Source organism: Crotalus tigris, unplaced genomic scaffold (assembly GCF_016545835.1).
Source record: "Crotalus tigris isolate CLP2741 ecotype Arizona unplaced genomic scaffold, ASM1654583v1 scf7180000024304.1987388, whole genome shotgun sequence".
Taxonomy (NCBI): Eukaryota; Metazoa; Chordata; class Lepidosauria; order Squamata; family Viperidae; genus Crotalus; species Crotalus tigris.
The window spans coordinates 1,000,691-1,024,467 of NW_024100476.1; the positions used below are offsets into that span (position 1 = coordinate 1,000,691).

Sequence of the window (23,777 nt, forward strand, 5' to 3'; positions counted from 1 at the left end):
GGCACAGCTGGTTCGCGGCCCAGACGGTCTTCCTGAACGAACCGGCGGGAAGGAAAGAGAAATTCGGGCCTGTCGGTCAAAGCCAATTTCCCTCAGGTGCCGGCGGGAACCCCTTCCAAGCAAGCGGCGGTCCTCGCCACGAGGCAGCCAGTCCGCCTGTGCAGAGGGAGCCGCAGCAGCCGGGCCTCTTCCTCTCCGAAAGGCGCGCGGAGGCGGGGAAAGGCGCTCCTCCCCGGCCGGGCCAGGCGAGCGGCCGGTTTGGCGGGCTCTCGCGACCGGAGTCCCGGGCTTGGGCATGGCGGCAGGGGAGGAAGCTCTGGAGGGGCTGGACGGAGCCACGCTGGAGGAGCTGATGGAGCGGAGCTTCGTAGACGAGCCGGGGGCGGAAAGGTGGTAGTCTCGGCCGGGGCTGAAGCTGGGGGCTTGAGAGCGCCGGGAGGGGGGGGGTGAAGTACGGTTTAAAATCTTAAATGCAACGGGCTTGATCGTGGTTTAGGGGAATATGGTTCATGGTTGCTTATAAGTAAGCTCAGAGAACCAACTCGATTCTTCTGCTTCCACTTTAAAAAAAAAAAAGGCCAGAGATGGCCTGGATTTTGGTTAAAAGTGAAAAATACTAAATGTAATGGTTCCCTCCTTTTGGCTGAAGATAATGGTTCTCACTTGAAATCCCATCTGAGTCCTTGAGAGGGAGGCAAAAAAGGGCAAGAGGATAGTCACAACCACAGCACTGAAATCCCCCCCCCCCTTTTAATGCGAAGTGACATCCCCACCCTGGTCCTTGAGCTGGAAAATGATTATTGTAGGTGTAACACATCTGCCTAATGATTTTAGGTTTCCAAAGAAAATGATTGGCTTCCCGGATACCGTACTCCAAAGAGGTTTGAATAACAGATACTGTGTTGTACATGTCCAGTATAATGAAGAACTTGAGAAGCGTCTGACAATAGTTTCTTCGCTGCTTGACGATTCAGAGAGACAGTTGTGCATCCTTCAGGATGACTGGTAAATCTTTGGCAAATGGAGTGGACATTTTACCTGGCAGATTTCTAACTAAAATCCTATTGTGAAAAACTTAATTTTGTGATGAATTTATAAGAATAATAGGGAGAGTTTGGGGACATATTTTATGGAAACCTTCTCATGGTTTGTTTTTACTGCGTACTTACCCTTGATGAATCCTGTTACCTAATTAACTATATTTTTGGGATGTGCATGCATGTTGGACCAAAGCTAAGCATGGGCTGGATTCACACAGTGGATTAGCATAAACTATGATTAACTGTTTTGCGATTTAGTATGTCTTGTGAACATAACTCGTAAGCAAATTGGAAAAGGTATGTTTAGTTCTCTTAACCACCCTTCTAGTATTTATAATACTTAATAATTTTTTCATCACATATTTTTTCATTTTATATCCATGATACACTTACCTGTGCCCTGTTTTATTATTTCAATTTATGTAGTTGCCTGTAGTTTTATGACTTGTAGATTTCAACTCCCAGAATTCTTCAGCCAGGCATGCTAGCTGAGGAACTCTGTGAGTTGAAGTCAACAAATCATAAAAGGGTGAAGTTTGAAGACTCCCTCCTCTAATCACTTTTGAATGCAGGTAAATCTATGTCTCTTATCCAATGAAATAGCCAGTCTTGTTAGGCTAACAGATTTGGACTTCAAAAATCCATATAACGATCATATGGGGGGGGGGAAACAAAATTATTTTTTCCTGTTTATGTGAGGATCTGTATGTGCACATACACAGAGCAGAGGTGGATCAAATACAGAAATCATAGTTTGTTTTCTATATTTTATCTCCCATTCCCAAACATATTTGCCCCCTTTAATGATCTATTTTTTAAAAGGATTTCTGTTCCAGTCCAGCCTGGAGATATCATTCACTTAGAAGGAGAGTGCAATTCTGGTATATGGATAATAAATGCAGTTTCAGGATACTTGATTCTGTATCCAGATGTGCTACTTTCTGGCACAACTGTATCAAAGAGCATTCAGTGCATGAGAAGAGCTGTACTGAGTGAAAAGTTCCGGGTAAGTAAAAAACAACACTGGATTTCTATATTTTTAAAACCGCTGTCACATCAAGAATTTTTATCATAAATAAAATCACAATTTACTTTAGCTTCAAAATGGTGCTGGGTGGATTCATTTGCTGGTGTTTCAAATGCCAGTTTAATTGAATGGATGAGTCATATAGTATTACTTCATAAGTAAACCTATAAAGATAGAGGTCTTAATGCCTTTGTTACTTCCAATATATTTGAGGTGATCGACCCTCATTCTTTTATAATGCAGTAATAGAGGCAGTGCATGTCTGTGTTTTATCAGTTTCATCTGCCATGACAGCTGTGGTTTTGTTAGATTAAAGCATGTGGCAATCTATTTTATCTTGATAACTTTGAGATATGGCTGCTTCCATATTATTTGTTTGAAATACAATATATGGGAGTTTATTTTTTAATATGGTTGGGCCAGCAGAAACCCTTTATGTTGCAATAATCAGCCATGACAGTTTTAATCTTTGCATGGAAACAAAATAGACATTTTACAGTTTTTTTCTTTATTTCTTCTGGAAATATAACAAAAATAACACTGTTGGACTTGGAGAATATAGAGAGTTTTACTGGTAAAAATGCATATTCAGATTTTAATTATGTGTTATTTATATTCAGAAAGATTTATAATTAGAATAATAGAAAAATTGTAGAAAGATAATACTCAACTAAGAAATAGTCTTTATAATCTTGTAACTTAAGATAGCACATTCACTCCTTAGGTTTTTTTATATTCTTTTTGCTATATGTTATATGTTTTTTTTTATTCTTAGTCTTGGCTTACCGATATTCCAAGTGTAGCCTTACTTATCTTTGTTCAGAAATAAATTCTTACTGTGTTCATTGACTTACTAGTAGTAAACGTATAGGCCTATGGCCTTAGTATGAGCATGTAAGGAAAACACAGAATTTTGCAGATTAATTGATATGAAGGGACATATTTATGCAAATATTTTGAGAGTGGTTGTTTTGTTTTACAGAAATGTGAACGTACTTCACGCGCAATGCTGCTAGGCACAATTCTACATGAAATTTTCCAGAAAGCAGGAATAAATTTTACGCAGGAGAAACTGAAAGAAATTGCTTTCTCAACTGTTCATGGACCAAAGTATTTAAAAGAACTGTAAGGCTTATTAATAAATATTTTTAAGAACTATATTTTCTTAGTTTTAATACTTAGTGGAGACTAGTTTGTGTAGTGTTGTGGATTGCTCCACTGTTGTTGACTATGTAAAAGCTGTTTTATTAGAACTCTCCGAATCAAAGATTCATTTTGTTAAAATGTTTTTGGTTACCAGGTTTACAGCATTCAGCTACCAATTCAGTTTACAACAGTGAAGCATTTTCCTTCTTGTTATCACGATTGGGAATGTATGCCAAAATACTTTCCATATTTTCACATTCCTATTTTTCCCTCTTTTTTGATCTGGCATACATTAAAGAACCAGAGTTGCGTGGTGGCCTAGAGGTGGAAACACTCACCTCGCACTTGGAAAGTTGAGAGTTCAGTCTTAGGCTGCCACAGATGTTTCTCTATCAGGGAGCAAAGAGAAAATATCTGCTGCAGACTACCCATAGGCATCAGGAGGAACATCTGGCCAGTAAAATCTTAGCTCCACTGCAACCCCGAAGCAAGGGATTACAGGGTTTTTAATATATATATATATATATATATATATATATATATATATATATATACCCATTAAGGACCCAGGTTTCCATGAAGTCACCCTAAACCTTGGGTCTGATCCTTGAGTTCCTTCAGAAATTATTAACAACTCTATTTGGTTTCATAGATCCAGTTTGGTCTAGTATAGGGGTAGGCAACCTTGGCTCTTTTATGACTTGTGGGTTTCAATACCCAGAATTCTTGAACCAGCCATGCTGACTCAGGAATTCTGGGAGTTGAAGGTTGCTTACCCCTTGTCTAGTGGTTAAAGCACCAGCCTTTCCTGAAAGCAGGAAACCATGACTTCAAGTCTGCCTTAGCATGAAAGCCAGCTGGATGACTTTGGACTAGTAATTATCAGCGCAACTGAGTGTTGTGGGGAAAATAGGTGGAAGATGTGATGGATATATTTTCTGCCTTGAATTTGTAAAAATAATAAAGGTAGCATGCAAATAAATAAATAAAAATTGAATTAAGTTACTATTTCATTAATAAAATTATTTTATGGTCCTGGCCCCTTTTCAATTTCTTATAACTGACTTTTCGTTAAATGAAAAAAAGTCCAAGCATCTTTCCTGTCCAGTTTCTCACATCCTTCTTTTATTCCTGAAGGTATCAGTTAAATCTGGAGCAAAAGGATATAATGCACGAGATTGAGGAATACTTACCATCTTTTGTTAAATGGGCAGAAGTCTATACATACAAACACAGCCAAAATCTTGTGCAGTTAAAACAGTAAGTAATTGTTAATTGAATACAAACAAACTTAATATGCTTTAACTTGAGTTTAGTGTGATGTTTCTCAGCCTTAATATTTACCATGTTTAAAATTAAAATAGATGCATTCATCGAGTATTGTATTGAATCACGTTAAAATAATATTAAATTAATTAGATATTAATATAAATATTCCCCATTAAAACAGTTTTAATAATAATGAATAAATGTTTTAAATTTTTGCAAATATCTTTATTTGGCAAATAATTTTGATTTTCCATATTCCTGAGAGGGTTTTGGGTGAAGCTGCACTAAGCCATCCTATAGTTTGGTTTTTAAATCACAAGGCATGATGTGGCCTGCATGTATTATGGCTTAGTGCAGGGGTAGGCAATCTTGGCTCTTTTATGACTCGTGGACTTCAAGTCCACGAGTCATAAAAGTTGAAATCCACGAGTCATAAAAGTTGAAATCCATGAGTCATAAAAGAGCCCCTGGCTTAGTGTGTCATAAACCTATCCAATTGTGCTTTACTCAATAAATTATGTAAGCAAATCACTACAGTAAAATCACTACAGCACAAATTTGTATACATGTCTTCAATTCCTTGGCTTCCCCCCCCAATACAAATTCTTAAATTTTTATTGTGTCATCTGAACTATCCAGTGACAGCACATTTTCAAGCTTGTATTATTCATAGTTTTGCTGATGTTGTAGGAGAGCTATATTTAGTAATTAGAAACTAGAACCAGTTTGTTTGCATCTTTTCTAGAAAATATCCTATTTTTGCTATGATCTTCGTAAAAGGCTGGTTCTATTTATGAAAGGGATGAATATTGATACTGATGTGTTCTTTAATTCAGGAACTAAATACGGATAAATAATAGCCTAAGTAGTTTAGAAGCATTCTCTTAAGGATACTATTTCAGTCTTCTATTTGAAGAGGAATGCAGGATTTTAATTGTTCTTTATTGTGTCTTTTAGGAAATGCATAGTTAACAGTTTGAATTAACATATGCAAATTGTTTTGTGACAGGCCAGGAGATGAGTCCTGTTATAGTGTCAAGGTTATGGAGATCCTGGATGTTGAGGAGAATATCTGGTGCCCCAGGTTTGGCTTAAAGGGCAAGATTGATGTTACAGCTGCAGTAACCATTCATGAAAGATCTAAAACTCGGACCCGAATAATGCCACTGGAGCTTAAAAGTGGAAAAGAGTCTAACTCTGTAGAGCATAGAAGTCAGGTATATGTTGGAATATGTACGGAATGTAAAGTTTAAATACATAAAGAATATAAGATTATTGAAGGCATCCACACTTATAAGAGCATCCTGATAGGACATACTTGCAAAGCATTTTGTGGATAATCCTGTGTTGAAAGGCACTTTATTTCCATGATTCCCTGACATTGCCTTTGGTCTTGATAATTGAAGAGTGCCAGGAATATCTCACTTGATGTTCCCAGCAAGTTAGGAGAAGACTGTATCATATATAACAGCCAGCTAGTGGAGTCTGTTTAACATAATGGTTAGAACAGGGGTCCCCAACCTTGGCAACTTTAAGACCTGTGGACTTCAAGTCCCAGAATTCCCCAGCCAGCCATGCTGGCTAGGGAATTCTGGGAGTTGAAGTCCACAGGTCTTAAAGTTGCCAAGGTTGGGGATCCCTGGGTTAGAATATCTTTGAGGGAGGAATGTTTTCATCTATGCAGTCGTAGGGCATCATTTGATATATGTGATTGTTTCCTGGGTTAGAATTTACACAGCGCTTATCTATGTATTGATGATCTTAGGATGGTCATGTGCCAGAAAAATATTGACTATTGAATTACTGTAGTTTTAACGATCTTTCTCCGTAAACTAAAATGCTGCAAATGTCTTCGCTCTGTTTCTGTTTTTAATTTTCGGTTTTACTTGTTCTAAATATCTGTTTAGGTAATTTTGTATTCCCTACTGTGCCAAGAAAGGCGAGTTGATCCTGAAGGTGGATTTCTCTTGTATTTGAAAACAGGCAATATGATTCCTGTAGTAGGAAGTCGCCTGGATAGGAGAGGTAACTTTTGTGATGGCAAAAATATCTCTGTGGGAGTATAGTTACAATATTTTCTCCCCCATCTTTCCATTGTGCTGTTTTCATTGTGGCCTCTGTGTGTGTTTGTGTATCTTATGGCAAAAAACCAAGCAACCTCTGAACCTAGTTGTAAAAGGAAATACATTTGGAAATACATATAATGTAGCAGAGAAGAAGGAGTGGACACTTTCTTAAGCTTAAAGGCTGTGATTGGAGGGGGCTCTAAAAGCATTCCAGGACAACCTGCAGTTTTGCTTATTTAGGAAGATCAGTTTATTTATTTATTTATGAGACTTATATACCGCTTTAAGTGCAAGAACTCTCTAAGCGGTGTACACCAGTAAGCAATGTATATATATATATTTACATTGCCCCCAACAATCTGGGTCCTCATTTTACCTACCCCGGAAGGATGGAAGGCTGAGTCAACCTTGAGCCGGTGAGATTTGAACCGCTGACCTGCTGAACACAGTCAGCTAAAGTGGCCTGCAGTACTGCACTCTAACAGCTGTGCCACCTCGGCTTGGTTGGGTTATGTTCTCACTGTCTATCTCAATTCCGAGTCAAAAAGATTGAATTATATTATGTGGCAACTAGAAATATCTAAAGCCACGGCCCCATTTGGTAATGACATTTCTGAGAATCATCTTTCCCCTCCTTTACTGCTTGATGTTGTCCTCTTTAACATGTTGCTCATCATGACAGTTGCAAGTCATTTTGATCAAAAACAAATATAATTTTGTGGGTATTTATCAAATTGTTTAGCAGTGTTTGCAGGCTGCCCACATCCTAATGAACTCTGGGTGATGAATAGAACAAAAAGAGAAACCTAATACAAATTATAAAAATGCCTGTAATCAGTTTCCCTAGTCCAGGGATAGGCAACCTTGGCTCTTTTATGACTCGTGGACTTCAACTCCCAGAATTCCTGAGCCAACATGGCTTAGCTTGGCAACTTCTCCCTTTCCCCTCAGCGTGGCTGGCTCAGGAATTCTGGGAGTTGAAGTCCATGAGTCATAAAAGAGCCAAGGTTGCCTACCCCTGTCCTAGTCAATTAGAGCTAAAAACACATTGAAATAAAATGGTTTTCACCTGTTTGATGAATGCAAGAAGAGACAAGACTGAGCATTTTTTTTGGGGGGGGAAGAATGTTCCAGAGTGTGGGAGCTATTAGGGAGCAGGCCTGTTCCCTAGTCTGCACCTTATGTATTTGTCAAGGTGGGAGTAATCGCAATAGACTCTATGGATATTTATAGGAAGATTCAGTTATGGCAAGTCGTCCATATATGTTACAGAGCTGTGCCTAATAGGTGATAATCAGGATTTTGAACTGGGCCCAGAAGCCTCCTCCTCACCAGTCCAGCAACCTTTCAGAGGGTTTTATCTGCACTCTCAAGGTTGTCCTATTATCCCCCAGAACTATATTTAATAATGAGGCTGACTTGAGCTATGGTGAAACTGTATTTCATAATTTGTTCATTTTCAAGTTAGGAGGAATTAATTTATAGGGCCTCAAATATACCAAATGCCCAAGTTTTGCTGCATGTTTTTTTCATGCCCTTGACAGTGTCTGAACTTGTTTCTATTTTTCTCCTTTGCAGAACTGATTAAACTGAGAAATCAGCTGGCATTCCATTTAATTCACAATACGTGTAAATCCACAGGAAAAAAGCAGACACAGCTTGCCCCTCTACCTCCTTTGATTAATGATAGCCATGCATGTAGCTATTGCTCTCAGAAGCAGAACTGCATGGTTTATAGTAGGTAAGTTTCTTTTAAAGAGGCTATGTGAAAGTGTGCCTTAGTTCAGAATGGCTGATACCATAATTTCAAGAATCAGTCTTGGTTTGATATAAGGAACAATGTAATAAAGCAGTGATGGCGAACCTTTTAGAGACCGAGTGCCCCAAAACTGGTCCCGTCCCCGCTCCACCCCCCTGCCCCACCCCCACCCTGTCCCCCCCCCCCCGTCTGCAGGACCACTCACCACCTACAGGGCCCACTGCAGATTTCCCAGGCAGCCCAGCAGCGCCGTGGCCACGACCTCTGCCCACGCCCTGCAGCATCAACTGTGCGGGAGGGGCATGAGGGCAGAGTCTTGTCTATGCTGCCTGGCTGCCATGTCCTTGGCTATGCTGCTCCGTGTGGGCCACGCTCAGGGGCAACTTCTCCAGGGGGGCTGCTGGTGAGGGGGTCTTGGGGGGAGGTGAGGCTGGGGCAATGGCACGTGTGCCCACAGAGAGGGCTCCGAGTGCCGCCTCTGGCACGCGTGCCATAGGTTTGCCACCACTGTAATAGAGGGTTGAACAGGAAAGCAGGAGTCATAAAATCTAGATATTTTTTTTTTTTAGGTGGACTCATGTTCAGTTGTGTTTCAGGGCTGTAGAACACCGGAAAGACGTCTTGATGCCTTCAGATATGGTGGCTGCTATTGAAAAGGAGATCTGTCATTTAAAGCCTTCTCACTTGGAATATTTCCATCTCTGGTATCTAATGCTAACTTTGGAGTCACAGTATAAAGAAGGGAAAAAAGGGTGTAAAGATATATGGATGCTGCCTGCTGCAGAAAGGTAAGACAAAGACTTAAACAAGCATTAACAGTGAATTTTGTAATCTCATTTATGAACTTCATTCTACACACTACAATAAGAAAGAAGAAATGGTATAGCCTGAGTTTTTCTCTAATGGAAGAAATCCAAGCCCAGTTTATTCTTTCTTCTTGATGTTTGCAGAGAAAAACATGGGGACTGCATTGGAAATATGATCAGAATGGAAAATATACTAGAAGTTTCGGATGGACAGTATCTACATTGGTTCCAGCGTAGAGATGATTGTGTGCCAATCACAACTTTGATGGCTGGGGACAGAGTTGTTCTAAGTGATGAAGACAGCAGGTTTTTTGGCTTATCTACTGGCTATATTCAGGAGGTCAATAGAACCAAACTTTCCTGCTTATTGGATAGGTATTGATTGCATTGTGTTGCTTGCATTTATATTTATATATTTATATTCTGCTGAGAATAAGATTACATGAGCCCACTAATAAACAATGATATTTCTATTTACTGTGACGTTGACAGATCTGTATATAGTTTCTTGCATGCTTGCCTTATTGAAGCTGTTTTGTAAGTATCAAAACTGGTTGTACTTAGGATTTCATGCAGTTTTAGCAAAATGTTTTCCTCTGGAGATGTTTGAATGTCAGGATGAGGTATGTTCCTGATGAGAAATGGGTCTTGTACAGAAGCCACTGTATCACAGTTGAAATGGTGAGCAGATTTAAAGTGTAACTTGTATGGGCAGGAGGTATTTGAACTTTTTGTGGAGTTTTACTGGTTCTCTTTAATGTGTTTCAGGAACTTATCACATTTCCCTGGGGATGCTGTATATAGATTAGATCACGAGGAAGGAGCCCTTGGCATAGAAGCCCCTTTAGCAAATCTTTGTAAATTAATGGAAAATTCTCCTGCCAGGTATTTTTCTGGTCTTTATTTCCACACAAGTAACATTACTCTTAGAAATATTTCCAGAGTTGACTATTCAGCTTCCCCCTCTTCTTCTCTTTTAGTGAAAAGCTTCGTAACTTAGTAATAGACTTCTACAAGCCACAGTTTGTTCAATACTTGAGTTCCGTTCTTCCTCCAGAAGCAAAGGACACGGTTGCAAACATTCTGAAAGGTACAGGGGACAAAAAATTATTATTTATTTATCACTTTTTAAAAACTGTCCATCTCCCTCATAGAAGGACTATTTAAAGGAGAAAACAGTGTAGTTTCCAGAGCAGTAAATTAATACTTTCCATCTGCAAAACCTTGTGACACAAATATATTAGAATTTGTACACCTTCAGCAATAAACTAATTACTTCATTCAGTAATATTCATAATCAGGCATATCTTAAAGAATTATCAATGCCACAGTTTTGAAAAGATATACAGGGAATTGATGTCAAAATTTGAAATTCCAAGTTCATCTGTTTGTAATTGTAACTTTTACAAATACTCTATGAAGGAGGATAGGTTTTTGTGTTGGATTTTTAAGTGTATTAGCATATAGAATTTTTTGGGCTGAAGAAGCACTTTGAATTTCTCCTAAAGAGCCAATTATTGCCTGGTTTCTTTATGGTGGTTCACTTTTCCAACTTTTTTGTAAATGTCAGGACTTAGTGGCCAGATGTAAAGTAACTATAAGTAAGCCGACAGGTATTTCTCTAACTGGTATTCTAGTTTTTTTTTTTACTAGTGGAACATGCCCTGGTTTTTTTTTTTTTGCTAATATAATTGCCAGAAAAATAAATGGAAGCAATTTTCAATTTACAAATTTGCCTTTGCATGGAACAAGTATTACTTGTACCACAAGGGAGCGATTGCAAGACCCTGAGTGTTGGAGACAGCATTGAATTAGTTCCAGGTTCAGCTCTTGGCTAGTAGAAAAAAGACTGGGGGCTCACTGTTAGGCTTTGGGATAAATGCCTTTCCCTGGCTCTCCCACAAACATGCCTGTTCTAACAGAACACTTGTGTCCACTTCTTTGGAGAATGCTATACAGGTAGTCCTCAACTTACAACCATTTGTTTAGTGACTGTTTGAAGTTTCAGCACGGAAACCTGAAACTTACAAGCTGGCCCTTGCACTTGCAACAGTCACAGCACCCCCATGGTCACAGGATCAAAAGCCTGTCACTTGGCAACCTGCACGTATTCACGATGGTTGCAGTGTCCCAGAAGTCACGTGATAGCCATTGGTGACCTTCCCAGCTGGCTTCCATCTAGCAAAGTCAACGGGGGAAAGCTGGATTCACTTAATGACTGCAGTGATTCACCTAATCGCTGCAATAATTGGCTTAACAATCATGACAAAAAAGGTTGTAAAATTGGGTGTGGCTCACTTAACAACTGACATGTTTAGCAACAGAAATCCCAGTCCGCATTATGAGGGGACGACCTGTACTGTATATTCATTGGAACTGACTAAACACAGAGAGGATTAGATGGAAGCACATTTTCTCTGTACCGGGAACGAAGACTAAATGGACTTTCAAACCTAACATTCTAACGTGGGTGTTCAAATACGTTCTCTCTTAATGTTGTTTGCAGAAAAGAAATAGAGTACGGTTTTAGTTAACATGCAGGGTTAATGACTTTTCTCTTTGTCTGCTAAATCCTAGGTTTGAATAAACCCCAGAAACAAGCAATGAAACAAGTTCTTCTTTCAAAGGATTACACCCTTATTGTTGGGATGCCTGGAACAGGAAAGACTACGACAATTTGTGCTTTGGTAAGGTCTTGCGTAAGCCTCTGGCTTTGAAAAAGGATTGCCCCTTTGCTTAAAAGTTTGATTTAATGCTATGGTGAATCTGATAATTTTGTATTGTAATGTCCAAAATGTAAAGATTGTTTAATAAAACAAACCACGAAGTGTTCTTAATGTAGAAATTATTTATGGTATCTCTATTGAAGCATTGAATTCTTGACATTGTCATTGAAAATCTCAGATCCCTATACTCCAGCGTGTATAAATCCAAGCAGGAGACCCTATACCAGTGATGGCGAATCTTTTAGAGACCGAGTGCCCAAAAACTGGCTCTGTCCCCTGCTCCACCCCCTGCCCCGCCCCCACCCCGCCTGCCCATAGGGCCACTCACCACCTCCAGGGCCCGCTGCACATCGCCCAGGCAGCCCAGCAGCACCATGGCGGCCACGCCCTCTGCGCCCCACAGCATCAACTGTGCACGATGGGGCGTGAAGGCAGAGTCTTGTCTACGCTGCCTGGCTGCCATGTCCTTGGCTGCGCTGCTCCGCGTGGGCCACGCTCAGGAGTGACTCCTACAGGGGGGCTACTGGTGAGGGGGTCTTAGGGGGAGGCAAGGCTGGGGCAATGACACGTCTGTCCACAGAGAGGGCTCCAAGTGCCACCTCTGGCACACGTGCCATAGATTCACCACCACTGCTCTATACCATTTCAGACAAATTGTTGCCCAGTCTCTTTTTGAAAGCCTCCAGTGATGAAGCACCCACAACTTCTGAAGGCGAGCTGTTGGTTGATTTCTCTCTCCTTGGTTCTAGATTGCTTCTCTCCTTGGTTAGTTTCTATCCATTGTTTCTTATCTTGCCGTTTGGAGTTTTGAAAAATAGTTTGACCTCCTCATCTTTGTAGGAGCCCCTCAGATATTGGAGTAGTCCAATCTTAGGTTATCAGGTGGCCTTTAATTCCTGTTTTTTATATATATTTTTGGCCTGCAGAGCCATCTCTGACTATAGGTGCTGAAAACTAATGACAGTGTTTTGTCACTTTAAGATGGAAAGGAATAAATATGACCTGAAATAGGTTTGCTATACAGGTAGTCCTCATTTAGCAACCACAACTCGTGGGACTGGCAACTCAACTCGTAAAGTTACTTTTTCATCATTACTGTCTGTAGTTGTTAAATGAGGCAATTGCTAAACAAGGACTTCCTGTATTTAAATCAAAATCTCCTACTCGCCATCTGCTTTGCATTGTAACCTGCCCATTGCACTCACTGCTATTGACTTTCAAAAAGTTGCTCATCTCTGAACTCACATAGTGCATAGACCCTTACGTGCCAGAGACATGAGAACAGAGTTCCCTCCTGCTTCCACCCAGATTTCCTACAGCGTGGAGGAAATCTGTACTTCAAGGTTGATTTATGTACCATTGGAATATGTGCATGGCAGTTAGTGAGAAATATCCAGGGATGAATTAGGGTGAGATTAGCCTGTACAGTTCTGTAAACTTTCTTGAAACATTTTGTGAACGTGAGAGTTGAGGCCTTCTGATCTGCTCTCATATTATTTGGGATGGGACGGGATAGGAATCAGTGCAGGGGAGCTAAATAAAATGCAGCTTAAACTTGCTTTTTTTTTCTTGGTTGTCTTTCCAATGTTTTAGGTTCGGATTCTTTATGCTTGTGGCTTCAGCGTCCTCTTAACTAGTTTTACCCATACAGCAGTTGACAATATCCTTCTTAAGTTAGCCAAGTTCAAAGTAGGATTTTTGAGGCTAGGAAGAGCTCAGAAGGTCCATCCAGACATAAAGAGGTTTACAGAAGAAGAGATCTGCAGATCAAAGTTTATTAAAACTGTGGCTCAGTTGGAGGAACTATACCAAAGTCAGGTAAGGAAAATAAATGCCTTTCGGGAATCGAGTATTCCTAAAAAGAATATCTACTGCAGTGGTTCTCAACCTTTTTAATGGCGCGACCCCCAACCGGTCGTAAGTCGAGGACTACTCAACTGGTGCAGCACCGTTTGCAGAATGGGTCTTTTGGCGGGCTCAGCAGGGCAGAGACAGCCTGGACAATTCCTAGTGGCTTTTGAAAGCCAATAGAATTAGACTCTATTCAAGAGAGTCTATTCTATTGGCTTTCAAAAGCCAATAGAATAAAAGGGAGTAGCACAGCTAAGGAAAAGGGGAAAAAAAAATGGCGGACTGCGTTGTTTGGTGACCCCCGTGAAATGGTCGTTCGACCCCAAATGGGGTCCCGACCCACAGGTTGAGAACCGCTGATCTACTGGGAAGTATGTTGGTGATATTCATTTATCGTTTTAATTTCATAATATTTATGTCCTAATTAAGAGAGCATACTAGTTTTAATCAGATTAATAAGAAAGGTGCATTCATATTTTTCAAGAAAGGTAACGCATCTTTAATTTTTTCACGTTATATAGAGATACATGATTGTACAAAGGGGTTTTTAGCCATTACTCCATTCTGAATGTTTTTACTGTTTAAAAAAGGAATAGATCTCAGTATCCATGGTCAAGAGTTTGATGAATTTGCAGTTTGGGGACTCTTTTTTCTTACTTTACACACATGCAAAAGAAGATGGATTTGCCCACTCATAAACTACGTTCCTTCAAATTCTCAGGATATGTAGTGTAATCCACAGTTACTGTTCTGGAAAGAAATTCCTGCACATAAGAAAAGCTACTTTGGGGCTCTGTAATTGGGAATCTTTGGCACTAGATCAGAGGTCCCCATCCTTTTGGGCACCAGGGATCGGTTCCATGGAGAGAGCTTTTTCCGCAGACCGGAGAGTGCGTGGTTTTGTGCGCTGCCTGCATCCCACGGATGGGGCTTTGCTTGTTTGTGCGGACCAGTTGCTGGCATGCCGTGGCCCGGTACTGATCCACGGCCCGGGGGTTGGGGACCCCTGCATTAGATGATGCAGATTTTAACTTGGAATCTGTTTGCTTAGGGAAGATCTGTTTGTGAGACAATAAATGTATGCTCCTAAGGATCTATGGGAATTAGAGTTGTCCAAAGAATGCAGAGGTTGGCCAACTTGTGATATTCTACAAGATAGAAAGGAATTGTGAGATGTTAATTACAAACAAACTTACAAACATCTTACCATTTCAGTTTCTGAAAGATCCCGGACTGATAAATGATTGCAGAGAAAGATTTCCTTTCCTCTTCACCCTTGATCAGCTTTACTTCCCTGCCGCCAATTTATTTAAAAGTTAGAAGGGAAAATAGGTAGAGAGTTGGAATAATAAATTAAACTCGGCTCCATCCCAAATTCTGACAGCAGAGAGACAGTAAGTTAAGAACTGCGTTTAACAACTTGTAAAGGGTGCACAAACCTGTATTGTTTGAACTTGAATGCATTTCTCATTAGGGTTGAAATGTCTTTTTTAAAAGAAAAAAGAAAAGAGGTGCTATTAAAAGAGGTGCTGTCATCATACTTTTTTTTCCCCAGCCAGTCATTGCAACAACATGCATGGGAATAAATCATCCAATCTTCACTCGTAAGCATTTTGACTTCTGCATAGTGGATGAGGCATCTCAGATAAGCCAGCCCATCTGCCTTGGCCCTCTTTTCTATTCACTACGGTTTGTGCTGGTGGGAGACCACCAGCAGTTGCCTCCACTTGTGCAAAATCCAGAAGCAAGGTAAGCAGGACGGCATGCTACAGGAATTTACACTGACTGTTATCGGTTCTATGTGCAGGTCACTGACTGAACTTTTATTGCAGAGAACTTGGCATGAGTGAAAGTTTATTCAAAAGGCTGGAACAAAATAAGAATGCTGTTGTGCATCTAACTGTCCAGTACCGAATGAACAGGTGTGTAAGCATGCAACTGTTGTTTCACCACACCACAAGACTGGTAAAATCTAACTTTTTTTTTTCATATTAAATCCCTCTAGTAAAATTATGTCACTGAGCAACAAGCTGGTGTATGAGGGTCAACTGGAATGTGGCTCTGAAAAGGTGTCCAGAGCTGTCATCGACTTGCCTAATTTAAAAAAACTAAAATTGGAAGAGTCTTCTGCAGAAATGTGGCTAAAAGAAACACTTGATCCAAATAATCCTGTCTGTTTCCTTAACACAGAGAAGGTAATTTTTTATTAGGCCTCTCTTCTCATCCCCAAGGCAATTGGATGTTGGGTTTTGTTCTGTTTATCAGGAAACTGAAGGTGCAAAATTAATATGAGGAGGTCTCTTGATAGCTGGCTTCATCTTTCATCAGGAGAATAGTGGCTTTGCGTCTTTGAGCAAGACAAAGTGGCCTCTGTTTCATCCAGTGCAAGTCTCTCTCTCATCCCAACAGTTTTGCTTTTGCTCTGTTCCTTCTATCCCAGCGTTTCTCAACGTTCGTGTGACAGCGACCCCCGTCACACGAACGTGCCGCGCATGCGCGGCGCCGCTCCCTGAGGGGGGAAAATGGCGGATCGCATTGTTTTGCGACCCCCGTAAAATGGTCGATCGACCCCAAATGGGGTCGCGACCCATAGGTTGAGAACCGCTGCTCTATCCTGTATCCTGTCTTTTTTCCTTTTCCATTTCCCTTGATGTAGTAATTATATATTATTTATTTTCTTTTTCTCCCTTGTAAACAGTTCAGTTAAAAGCAAATTGCTTTGGAACACGTCCAGATGTTCAATTGCAATAAGACTGGCGTTAGTGTAAAATTTGTCCCCCTTAGCATAATTATATAATTTTCCTGCAGCAGTTTTTGATGTAGCTCAATTTAGTCTTCCTAAGCTTTTTGAAATGGTATAGAGTCTCCTGCTTGAGCAGGAGGTTGGATTAGAAGACCTCCAAGGTCCCTTCCAGATCTGATCTGATTAATTTGATTGATTAATTGATTGAAACTAACAATCAGCTTGAGATTTGCATTGTTGTGGATTCATATGTATTATGGTCTTTAATTCAGGTTGAAGCCCCAGAACAGACAGAAAAAGGTGGTATAAGTAACATGACTGAAGCCAGACTGGTGTTCTTACTCACATCCATGTTTTTAAAGGTATTTCTTTTTTATATATATATATAATCACAATATTTTATCAGCAACATATTGTCTAGGTTTAAATATTTAGCTAAAGGTATATTTCTCTTGTATTTAATACTATGGAAGTTTTATTTATGCATTTATGTTGAGATACTTGTTAAATAAAGAGATATACTAGTAGTCTTCACTTACTAGTTCAGTCCTTCAGATAGCTTGGCCTCAATATGTTTGGGGTATGTCAGTGTTTCCCAAACTTGACAATTTTAAGGCATGTGGAGTTGAAGTCCTCATGCCTTAAAATTGTCAAGTTTGGGAAACACTGGGGTATGTGATGAGATTGATGATTCATGTCCACAGGTTGGTTTTGTACCTTGGAATTCATACCACCTGAAGACCAAGCTTCTAATTTCCTCTGATCACAAATAGTTGAAAATTCATTTTATTTGCAGAAAAAAGTGGCCATTTGTTCTTGTTTTCTGGGGTGAGGTAGAATGCAGTTTTCCTTCTTTTCCTGTGGAGAAGCAGACCTGTTTTTCCTCTTTTTTTCCCATTAAAAATAGGAAGTTTGTAAGGTCATGGGATAGATGTGGATTAAAGTATCTGAAAGCCTCCTTTTTTTAGGTGGGAAAAGGGACTCATCTCTTAGTGCATAAGAGATCAATCTTGACATATATCCAGAACTAAAGCAGAAATCACTGTATGGTGTGACTGTAGTAACTGGGGTGTAATGTTCGCAAAGTGCAATCCTCCCACTGCACTTTGCTCTTAACAGAAAGGACTGTGCTGACTTCAAAAATGATTTGGAAGAACAAGTTCTGATTGTGCAAAACAATAAGAAAAGCTGCTGCCACTGCTGCTTCAAGAGTTGCATTTACTTTAATAACTGGATTCTTTAAAGCAGCAGAATCTTGTTTTTATTCCAACTTGTGCAGGTCAGTTTGCTTTAATGAATGGCAGGCAGCTGCTGTGTTCTTACCTGAGATATAAAACACACATTCCACATGATATTCAAAGAACTTATCTCTGTTCCTATATAAACCAGAAAAATATATAGATCTTGGGATAGTTTTCAACAAAAATACATTTCTGTGATGAATAAGCTAAAATGTGTTAAGGGAGAAAAATACGCCAATAATTAATGTTATTAGGATGAGTGAGCATAGTTTTTGCAGCCAGAAGACACATTTGATTTCCTTAATTTATTTCAGTTGAAAGGAGTAAGGCAGCAATGTCAGGGAAGAAGTGCTTCTTCTTGTGGACCTCAGATTACTCATCCCAGGCTTAAGAGAAGATAAAAGCAGAAGGTGGACTGAAGATACCTAAGAATAAAATTGCATTAAAATCAAAAGTAATTAGTAGCTAACATCACATTAAGAGGGCATTAGAAGAGGTGAAGGAGAAGTTCATTTAGCCTATTATATCATCAGTGGGTAGTACAAATTGGATAGGATTCTTTTAAAACAGTTCTATACGCTATTTGCCTAAATCTCCTAAAAGGATGATGGTTGGAATGCGTTCTGTCACAGCCAAGTGGGATTCCATAGTTTAACAGTGGGATTTTTTTTTTTTTTTTTAGGCTGGTTGTAAGCCTTCAGATATTGGAGTCATATCTCCTTATAGACATCAATTGAAGATCATTACAGACTTGATGGCAGGCTCGTACATCAGCGATGTAGAAGTAAATACTGTGGACAGATACCAGGGGAGAGACAAGAGTATAATTATAGTATCCTTTGTAAGAAACAATGTGGATGGAAATGTGAGTAAACACTATAGAATCATACACCTGTTCATCGTTCAAGAATTTTAGGTTTGTTGTCCAACATTTAACTTATATACAGTGCTGTGCATTACAAGGTTTATGTGCTAGCGCAGTGGTTCTCAACCTTTCTAATGCCGTGACCCCATAATACAGTTCCCCATGTTGTGGTGACCCCCAACCACTTATACATCACCGGGTGCCAGGGGCGTGGCCAAAGAAAAAGGGGAAAAATGGCGGACAGCCTTGTTTGGCGACCCCCGTAAAATGGTCGTTCGACCCCAAATGGGGTCCCGACCCACAGGTTGAGAACCACTGTGCTAGCAGGAAAGGGGGCAAAGATGTACTAGCAATTACTATAGATTATTTTTTTTTCTTTTTACAAAAAATCTAATATGGATCTTAATATGAGTGACTGGTTTTCATTTTGGGTATTTTCTTGTAGCTAAGATCCCTAGGTTTCCTCTCCTTGTTTGAAGAGTCCATATAAATAGTGTATACATTAATGCACTATGGATTAGACAGTGTGCAAGTAGGTGTAACCCTAGTACTGTTTTTGTATTAACATTCTGTATATCAGAGATACTTTCTTTTAGTTGTAAGTGGCCGAACCAAAAATTCAGCATACCACTTTCATCTGCAATGGTGCTCGAACTTAGAAATAAAAGAGATACAAATGATAGTTGGATATGAAACTAATAAAAACAGGCACAATAGGATAGATCAGAAAATAAAATATACAATTAAGAAATAAAAAAACAAAAGCAAATAAAAAATAGGAGTTATGTACTCTCTTTATGCACACATGTATATGATAAAATGATGAATGAAGAATGAATACAATCATTTAAAACAGTGTTTCTCAACCTTGACAATTTTAAGGCATGTGGACTTCAACTCCCAGAATTCCACAGCCAGCAATGATTTAAAACATCCATTCTTGGTATTTTTACCCAGAATAACATTTGTACAAATAGCAATAATTAATAGAAAAACCATTAATATATTAAAGAAATAGTGACCAGATTTGAATATATTTATTTTGAATTGAAATGATTTTCAAAATATTTTCTATCAATTTTTTCAACAGCCCATATTTTTAAATGAGAGATCCAACTAAAATTGTTTTAGTTGTTTGATTTTCCTGATTTCTTTACAGCCTTTCACCAACAAAGCTTATCATCTTTAGCATCAGAATTTGGCAATATGTAACAAAAAAAAAATGCTTTGCTCAGGTCTGTAAAAATTACAGTTTGCAATGTTGTGTTAAAAGAGTGAAGTGCCATTTGCGCTTAAGACAAGAGTTTTCAATTATATGAAAGAAATCATACTGATTTTAAATGAAGCAGAGGGTCACCATTCTTCTGGGGTTAGTTAATGGTTATCGTTGATGAGATCTATGTAACCAATGCAAAGAATGATTACTATTTGAAAGTAATGGAGAACTTGTGAGCATTCTTTGTGCTTCCCTTTTTGAAAAATAATAGGTTGGAGAACTTTTGAAGGACTGGAGTCGTCTTAATGTTGCCATTACAAGAGCCAAACATAAATTGGTTATGCTGGGCTGTGTACCATCCCTTTGTCTCTATCCTCCCCTGAAGAAATTACTTCATCATCTGAAGAATGAAGCTATGATATCCTTTCTTTTTCATTTACATAGACCAGGGGTCTTCAAACTTGGGCCTTTGTGACTTGTGGACTTCAACTCCGAGAATTCCTCAGCCAGGCATGCTGGCTGAGGAATTCTGGGAGTTGAAGTCCACAAGTCATAAAAGGGCCATGTTTGAAGACCCCTGACATATATATACAGTGTTATCTTTTTGGCCAAGCTGCTGAAATGAAGACTTTTCAGGCCTCCTAAATGAAGATGAAAAAAATGTAAAATATTAATCAACTCTTAAATCTAGTCTGAAAGGACAAGTTTGCTTCTTTATCACTTTTCATTTAAAAAAAAATAATTGGAAGATTTTGGAATCTTTTCTCAGAACACTTGAAGTGAATTGTGTTCTGATTAGACAAAATTAAAAATATTTTAAGTATTTAGCTAAAAGGAACAATGGGACAGTTTTTGGAAAGCGTGGGAATTTTATCCCTTGATCCCCCCCCCTTTTTTTGTCTCAGAGCATCAAAAGTAGATAAAGTGATTGTCTGTTTTGAATATTGTCTGCTATCTCCCGATGTAAACATTAGCTAAAAGGATAATGGTTTTTTAAAATCGCCTCTCTGGACTGGTGGTACTTTGGGAGGTGAGAGAAAGGCTAGCTATTAGTCTAGCACAGGGATGTCAAACTGCTGGGCGTCATGGCGAAACCACGCCCATCTCATTGCCGGCAATGGGAAAAAAGTCATGATATGTCACGACAGGTCACGTGACATTACGAGTTTGACACCCCTGGTCTAGCAGGAAGAATTTGATCTTGAGAAAAACCAAATGCTGTACCAATCAGTGTCCAAATGTATGCAATAAGGTGCTGTGCATCACCTGCCCTAGAGCACGCTGTTCTTAGGACACTACTGCAGTTGGTGAGCAAATGGGGAATTATTGCTGACCAAATCATCCACCTAGCACAGAAATGGTTTGCTTTCTTGCTAGGATAGTGCAAAATGCCTGTGGAAGGAACCAAGGATGCCCCATTAATTAGAGAGCTTCCAGTATTACTTAGTATAAGACAGGGGTCTTCAAACTTGGCAACTTTAAGACTTGTGGACTTCCACTCCCAGAATTCCTCAACCAGCCAGTCTGGCTGGCTGAGGAATTCTGGGAGTTGAAGTCCACAAGTCTTAAAGTTGCCAAGTCTGAAGACCCCTTTTATAAGAGATGGGATGATTACCAATGATGTCAAATTCTAAGTTGGTCTTAATTGCAACACCAGTTTTGATTGTCACAAATCTATGCTTAATTCACCCCACCTTCCCTGACTCCTCGCATCGACTACCTCGAGGGAATGATAGTTGGGGCAAAAATTACTTGTTGCTTCTTATACCATTTATTTTGTTCACATGGCTTGAAGGAAGCATTAACCTGGTTGAGGAAACCCCATTTGGAAGTGAAACATCACTCATGCTTAAAACAAGATTTTGATAAGGAAAGATTGTATTTGAATTGAAATCCATCTTTCCATCCATGGAGACAATTTTAGCATTGTTTGCTCATTCTTCTGGTGGCTTAAGTTAACTGTTAAATCAGAGACCCCCAATCTTTTAGGCACCAGGGACCAGTTACATGGAGGGTAATTTTTCCACAGACTGGGGTGGCGGTGGTGGTTTTGCGTAGTCCTTGGATCCCGTGCGTACACGGATGGGGCTTCATTCGCTTGCATGGCCTGGTTCCTACAGCCCAGAGGTTGGGAACCCCTGTGTTAAATGTTATAGAAACTGTATTGAGGTAGAAGTTGAACCCTTAGTAGAGATGGAAACACTGCAACTGCTGATAACAGGAGTAAACATGGTTTATAATCTTCTGAAAAGTATGCAGGCCAGGGCATTCTTATGTGGGACTAAGTCTCTTAAACATATTGGCAGCAATAGATTGTGTTCATTATATCTCTCTTAAGTTAATGATACATTTTAAACTTGATGGGAATTTAGCAGTTCTGAGAAGATACTTCTTTAGCTCCATGTTCTGCTTCATTTCATAGGTAGTCCTCACTTACTGACTGCAGTTGAGACCAGCACCTCTGTTGCCAAGCGACATAGTTGTAAATTGAAATATGTGACTGCATCTGATTTATGATTGCAGTTTGTCACTTCCGGCTGTGTCGTTAAGTGAATCACCTACTGTGACATCATGTAACTGTGACTTGTAACTTCCTGCTTCCCTATTGAATTTGCTTGTTAGAAGCCAGTTGTGAAGGTTGCAAATAATGATTATGGGTTGCTGTGACTGTCATAAATGCATACCAGTTTCCTGAATCGTAATTATGTGACTGCAGGGACACCATAACTATGAATGGTCATTGAAGGAGTGATCAGTAAGTGTGGATGGCCTGTATACTCTAATGATTCAAAATATGGTATAAGTCAGATACCTAAATATTATACAGGTTAAGCATTAAAACCTGACACAATTTTCATTGTATGTGAACTAAAAAACATGTTTTCCTTAATGTTTCTTACATTTTCAGTATTCCTTTAGGAGCATATGAACATGTTTTGCATTGTAAACTCTTGTGACAAAGAAACATTGAGAAGAAAATCTTCACTAATATGAAGCTGATACACTGAATTCTGCCAGAAGGTGCTAAACTGAATTATTCCAGCTTCTTGTTCTACACATTAATGATGCCTTAAATAGATATTTGGGCATTTTAAAAACAGAGCTTAAAGGATTATCACGGTGTGTGTACTTGTATTTTTCCCATTTTGAAAAATAGTAATTAATTGAGTATTTTGAATTCTGTTGATCAAATTTTCTGCTCACAGGTGTGAGTGGCTTTAGCCACAGAAATCTTAAAGCATGCAGATTACAGATTGCTGCTCTGTTTTCACTTCTCACTTTAATTAAGCATAAATTGACCCAAAACCTCTACTGTTAAAATTGGTTTTTAAATATTATAGTATATTTTCCTCTATGCCATAACTATTCAAAAAACTTTGTTTCAAAGCCTAATCCCCACTTAACTATGATTTTTTCCTATGTTAAACATTTATTCTAATAGGAATATTTATTTGGAACATCAATAATATAATTTTAATAAGGATGTTTGAAATGCTCTTTTCTAATGCTAACATATTTTTTTTGTGAAATAGAACTGTGCAACTCAAGCTCATTGTATGTTAAAATCCCATTTACCTGAAGCAGTGTATGAATTCAATTTTATGATTGTGGAAATATATCTTGTAAGTCCACTCAGTGTTTCTCAACCTTGACAATTTTAAGGCATGTGGACTTCAACTCCCAGAATTACATAAGCATTGCTGGCTGTGGAATTCTGGGAGTTGAAGTCCACATGCCTTAAAATTGTCAAGGTTGAGAAACACTGCAAGGAATAAGCTACCTCTTGGATGATATTTTTAACATTCTTTGGATTTGATTGTTGTATCAAACTCCAAAGTGCACTAAAATCAAATTCTTTTCTACATACATTTTTGTAATATTTTTTACCTCAGATATTGAACATTGCTAAATTCTCATCTGTTTTTGTAATATCTGTAATAAAATTAATGTGATATAGACATACATTTGCATTATTGGTATGGGTATCTTATATTATAAATCTCATCTGCCATTAAACTGTA

The 23,777-nt window shown here is 39.1% G+C and overlaps 1 protein-coding gene across 2 annotated transcripts; it reads left to right on the forward strand.

Annotated features, from left to right (window-relative positions):
* On the forward strand, positions 1–23,453 carry DNA2 (DNA replication helicase/nuclease 2). Of its 2 annotated transcripts, none has more exons than XM_039324627.1 (21): positions 1–390; positions 835–1,005; positions 1,863–2,046; positions 3,050–3,192; positions 4,351–4,473; positions 5,492–5,699; positions 6,390–6,507; positions 8,127–8,289; positions 8,877–9,095; positions 9,258–9,488; positions 9,882–9,998; positions 10,094–10,203; positions 11,691–11,800; positions 13,433–13,657; positions 15,246–15,439; positions 15,523–15,612; positions 15,696–15,885; positions 16,706–16,795; positions 18,357–18,539; positions 20,027–20,173; positions 22,656–23,453. In XM_039324627.1, the coding sequence occupies exons 1-21, from the start codon at positions 296–298 to the stop codon at positions 22,710–22,712; spliced, it is 3,168 nt and encodes a 1,055-aa protein (XP_039180561.1). In that variant the 5' UTR covers positions 1–295; the 3' UTR covers positions 22,713–23,453. The 2 variants fall into 2 exon arrangements, with proteins under 2 accessions (XP_039180561.1, XP_039180563.1); XM_039324629.1 differs by having other exon boundaries at positions 2–390; positions 8,904–9,095.
* The last annotated feature ends 324 nt before the right edge of the window (positions 23,454–23,777 follow it).

Excerpts from the sequence above, each read along its gene's own strand:
- DNA2 (XM_039324627.1), top strand. The coding sequence starts at position 296 with ATGGCGGCAGGGGAGGAAGCTCTGGAGGGGCTGGACGGAGCCACGCTG. Across the intron at positions 1,006-1,862 it reads TGCATCCTTCAGGATGACTG|GATTTCTGTTCCAGTCCAGC; the intron begins GTAAATCTTTGG and ends ATTTTTTAAAAG. Across the intron at positions 9,999-10,093 it reads ATGGAAAATTCTCCTGCCAG|TGAAAAGCTTCGTAACTTAG; the intron begins GTATTTTTCTGG and ends CTTCTCTTTTAG.